Genomic DNA, 5,394 nt, shown 5'->3' on the forward strand with positions numbered 1-5,394 from the left:
ACACTGTTACTCACACCTTCTTGTCAACTATTGGAAATGTGCCATCCTGATTATCACTACAAAAGTTTTTTTTTCTCCTGCTGATAATAGCTCACCTTAATTACTCTCATTACAGTTGGTATGGCAACACCCATTTTTTCATGTTCTCTGTGTATATACATCTTCCTACTGTATTTTCCACTGCATGCATCCGATGAAGTGAGTTTTAGCTCACGAAAGCTTATGCTCAAATAAATTTGTTAGTCTCTAAGGTGCCACAAGTACTCCTCGTTCTTTTTTCAAAGATATGTGCATGCCTAACTTTGACTGGGCCTGCTTTTCAGGGATTCAAACACTTCTGTACATAGATGAAGTATTTTAAAAACCAGCTGGAACTGCAAAACAAGCATTTACATTAAGTCCTACTGTTCTAGCTTTCTAAAGAAAATACATTTCTTTTACAAATAAAGGAAAATATCTATTGAGATATCACTACCAAAACAAGAAATGAAGCAGACCGATTCTTCACTCTGTACTATGACTTTACAAGAATTAAGAAAGTATTAACATGCTCATTAACTTAATTCCTTTCTATTGAGGATCAGAAAATGGGTTTGTGTTAAGCTTACAATATTAGTAGCTTTGTACACAGCAACAGTGAAAAGTTTACTTTGAAAACATCAGGTATTCTAACTTATGTAGCTACTGTCAAACTAATAAGACCTGGCTTAATCCCAGATAGAGAGAGTGGGTGAGTTCTGCTCTCATTTACTCCGCTTCAATGGTATTGGATACGATGGAATTGCAGGAATGTAAGTGAGAGCAGAAACTGGCCCTTAACTAGAAAAGCCTAGAGGTGATATTTGCAAATAAAATAGATGGTTACCCCTCCCCAGGGAAATACATTTTCTATTATTTTTCCACATCTCAAATATTCACAAAGAATAAATTTGTGTGTCTTTCAGGTGAATGCCTCTAAAATCAACTGTTAATGGCTTTAAAATCTGGATATTTCACTCATGCTTAGCACTGCAGAGCAGCCTTCAGTAAATGGAAGCATCTTCATAGTGGAATTTGCCATGAGAATAAATCCTGGGGCTGGAGATTTTCCCATTGTTGCATGGCCAGAGGTAATTGCACAGGTGCATCAAATGCCTTCTGAATTTGACTCCAACAAATACATAGAGCACAGGGTTGAGGCAGCAGTGGGAAAAGGCAATTTTGCGGCTGATGTAGAAGGCATATGCAATGTTCTTTTGAATCTCACAGTTCAGAAAGATGTAATGAGCTGGCAAAGTTTGCAGGAAACAGAATATATTGTAAGGTGCCCAACTCAGGAAAAAAGCTACCACAATGGTAAAGATGAGTCTCACAGTTCTGTGCTTCCTATGAGATCTTGTTCTGAGCAGAATTTTCAGTATCTTGACGTAACAAAATACAATAACAGCAAAGGAAAAGAGAAAGAAGACATTTCGCTGATAAATTTCTACCTTTTTCCAATGTAAGTCAATGTAATCGCAGGTACTGAAACCATCCAGATCAATCTGCACTTGGGTGAAAATCATCTCAGGAACCACGACTAATATGCTAGCAGCCCAAATGGCCAAGCTCACCTGAATGCCACACTGGTGTGTCTGAGTACTCAAGGTCGACAAGGGGTTCACCACTGCCAGGTACCGGAGAATAGTCATTATGGTCAAAAAGATAATACCACTGTAGTAGCTGATGGAGAAAACAGTATTCACAGCCTTGCAGAGGAAATCACCAAAAATCCATCCATGCAAATGATACACGATCCAGAAGGGCAGCATGCAAGAGAAGACCAGGTCAGAGATGCAAAGGTTCATGATGAAGATGTTTGTTAAAGACACAAGGCTTTCATACTTCATTAGGATCCATAACACCAAACTATTTCCCAGCAGGCTAAGAACAAAAGCAAGAGAGTACAGAATGGTGGTGAGATGGGCACCAAATGCATGGAGGTCATCCATTTCACACACATTGCCAGAGCCAGTATAATTAGTGAAGTTCCCATACTCATCATAGTAGTCTGAAAATGAGTTTAAGTCAAAGTTGGATTCACCCATTTGGATGTATGAACCTAAATGACACAAAAGGAACTGTCAAGAAGACACTAATGGTCACAGAAAAATCATAAAAAATCTGGTTGCTTTGGGGGGGGTTAAATAAATATATGGAGATATATCTCTCATATAGAACTGGAAGGGACCTTGAAAGGTCATTGAGATCAGTCCCCTGCCGTCACTAGCAGGGGTCTAGCTCTTCTGGCTTGCAATGAAACTTAAATACGGCAGTGAAACTGTGGGGGTGGCAGTTTTACATCTTTACCTTGAGGAACTGGAATATGATTACAAATGGAATTTTACATTAATAGAACATTAAGCACTGACTTTAATTCTTGCATTTTTTAATTAGTTAAAATTCAAAGTCTCAAAAGCAAGTTAATCAGTTTGCACATTATAGCTGCCAATAATTGAATATTTTACCTGGGATAATTCCAGCTAGAATTGTGTTTATATTAAAGAACAGTTATCAGGACTTCAGAACCCATCCAGTTTTTCTACTGTTCTGAAAAGATATTTAAATTCCATTTAAAATTCTCTGAGTTCTACACTCTTTACCCAAACACGTGATCCTGTTTCAAGATTCAATTCTGCAGAAACTTATAAAACCAGACAAATTTCCAATGCCAGTATAGAAATAGATAAAAAATACAAATAGATTAACATTAGTAATGAGAGGATTTTCAAATTGGTATTCTAAAAGAGAACAACTTGCAGCAACTGCAAACACTTTCGCATGATATTGGGTTGGAAGTGAACACGTCGAAGACAACGTGGATGCAGAATGAGCATTGTGCAGAAGCAATCATCACTGTAAATGGGAAAGAAATTGAGGAGGTCGACAAATATATTTATCTGGGTCAGCAGCTGAGCAGAGACAACTCATTCAAAGGGGAATGCAGTAGGAGGAGAAAGGTGGGATGGGCAAGTTTCAACAAAATAAAGATGTCTTTAATGGATGGTGAACTGCCCATGAAGAAAAGGAAAGAACTGTTTAACTTCACTGTTCTGCTAGCAATGATATACAGAGCAGAAAGCTGGTCAACAATGAAAGCGGAGAAAGAAAAATTTGCTGTCACCCAGAGAGCAATGGAAAGGCAAATGTGTAAGATATTGCTCCGTGATCACCTGAGGAGATCAGAAGGCGTACAGAGGTGAATGATGTAGTGCAGGCGATGTACAACGCAAAGTGAAGATGGGCAGGTCATGTAGTCTGCAGGCAAGACAATAGGTGGACAATCTGCATCAGTGACTAGATCCCCAGAGACCAGAAGCGATCGCTGGGCAGACCGAAAACGCGCTGGGTCGATCCCATGACAAAACTCTTTGGCTAGAAATGGAAAGAATGTGCTCACAACAAAATAGAATGGTGTGGTGTTGGCTTGTGTTTGTGGAGGTACGGACGAGGACAAGCCAGACAAAGGTGGTTCTAAAAGATACAATGGTGTTGATCCAGCTCCTACTGAAGTCAACAGAAATTTAGTCACTGATTTCAATAGGAGCAGAAGCAGACTCATGATGTTTCTGCATTTCCCTCTTAAAAATAAATAAAATTAATGGAAATATCTCATCTCCTAGAACTGGAAGGGACCTTGAAAGGTCATCAAGTCTAGCCCCCTGCCTTCACTAGCAGGACCAAGTACTGATTTTGCCCCAGATCCCCAAGTGGCCCCCTCAAGGATTGAACTCACAACCCTGGGTTTAGCAGGCCAATGCTCAAACCACTGAGCTATCCCTCTTCTCTACCATCCTTTCCTGAACTTTTCCCCTTGAATCCTTCTTTGTGTTGTTCCCTTTGACTCACTATCTGCCACTTTTACTAAGGCAAATCTGAAGGAAAAATCTCATGGATCATTTACGGGCTTTCCTTATTTACACAAGTAGTTCTATTTGTTGCAGGAGTGCTCTATGGCTGTGTATATGTAAATAGTTAATAGACAAAGTGCTAGTGGATGGCGCTCAAGAACATGGAGCATAGTTCCTAGGTTCTGTAGGACGAGTAAAACTTGTGTACTGCCAATGACTTCCTCTGTTCCTATGTTTAAAAGAAGCTCTTATGACCATTGATTTCAGAAGGCAACCTGTAGGAACTGGCCCAGAGTTTATCGCTTTAAGACCAACTTCTCAGAAGTGGCCTCTGAGTTTGTATGCTTCAGTTCTGGTGAGCCCAACTTAGGATACCTATAGCCTGATTCTTCCAGAAGTGTTAAATACCCAGAGCCTTAGTTGAGTCAATGGGAACAGCAGGTGATCAGCACTTCTGAATATCAAGTCTATGACATTTCAAGTGGGGCATCCAAAAATTGAGACATCTGTTATAAATGACCTCTTTTACTACTGATAGCTTCTGTGAGTGATGCCACCATTCTTTTTTCTGCTACACATTGATTTATAGGAAGGGCAAGGTGATTTTTCTTTTTAAATGATTATGAAACTGGGATCTTTTACTGGTATCATTCAGATGAAATGCAAGTCAATAAATACGTGACAGATGAATGTTTGAACCTTACAACTCCTGATTTTGATTAAGACCTAAAATTAAAAGGGCAAAATTCTGCCCTGATGCACACCTCAGACACTGACCTATTTGCTGGTGTTGGGAGGTCACAGTTCTGAGAGGAATTTGTACCAGTAACTCTCAGGGTATGCCCTAATCAATAATACCATCAGTCATTGGCATATTCCCTGTCGGCAGCAATGGCCTCCCCACTCAGGGGGCCTGTGGCTCAGTAACCCACCGTAAGAACCTGCAGGACTAGAAGTGGGAGTCCTAGGGGGTGTTAGACCACTGACCCCTCCACATCACCCCAGAAAGGTTATGCTAGACTCCTACCAGAGGACCTTGTGAAGCTGGGACTAGCAGGAAGTACCACACAGCAGGACCTGACTAGCAGCTCCTTGCAGCCCACTGATTGGCTGGCACTAGTACTTAAGCCAGGAAGCCATGACAGGGAGTTGTATGAGCAACAATTCAGACTGCCTTGCTTCAGACCCTGAGTGTGAGAGATACCAGACTCCAGCTTCTGACCCTGTGGCCCTGCCCTGACTCTTGATTTACCCTCTGGCCTATCTTGGACTCTGACTTCCCAATACCTGGCCCTGCCTGCCTGCTGATGCCTGACTCCTGGTTTGCCCTCTTGCCTGTCTCAGACTCTGATCTTCTGGTACCGACTCGGCCTGACTCCCACTCTGACCATGAGGTCTGATTGACCACCCAAGACCTGGTTGTGACACCAACTTGGTTATGGTAGCCACTCATTCAAACTTGATCAGACAGGCCTCTGTACCTAGACAGGGTGGAGCTGGAACTGCTGCTTGAAGTATCCAACTA

General features: G+C 41.3%; 1 protein-coding gene across 1 annotated transcript; it reads right to left on the reverse strand.

Annotated features, from left to right (window-relative positions):
- Positions 1 to 271: 271 nt before the first annotated feature.
- XCR1 (X-C motif chemokine receptor 1) lies at positions 272 to 2,190 on the reverse strand. The gene has a single exon (XM_054020231.1). The coding sequence runs from the start codon at positions 2,064 to 2,066 to the stop codon at positions 1,023 to 1,025; it is 1,044 nt and encodes a 347-aa protein (XP_053876206.1). The 5' UTR covers positions 2,067 to 2,190; the 3' UTR covers positions 272 to 1,022.
- Positions 2,191 to 5,394: the final 3,204 nt, after the last annotated feature.

Source organism: Malaclemys terrapin, chromosome 2, assembly GCF_027887155.1.
Source record: "Malaclemys terrapin pileata isolate rMalTer1 chromosome 2, rMalTer1.hap1, whole genome shotgun sequence".
NCBI lineage: Eukaryota > Metazoa > Chordata > Testudines > Emydidae > Malaclemys > Malaclemys terrapin.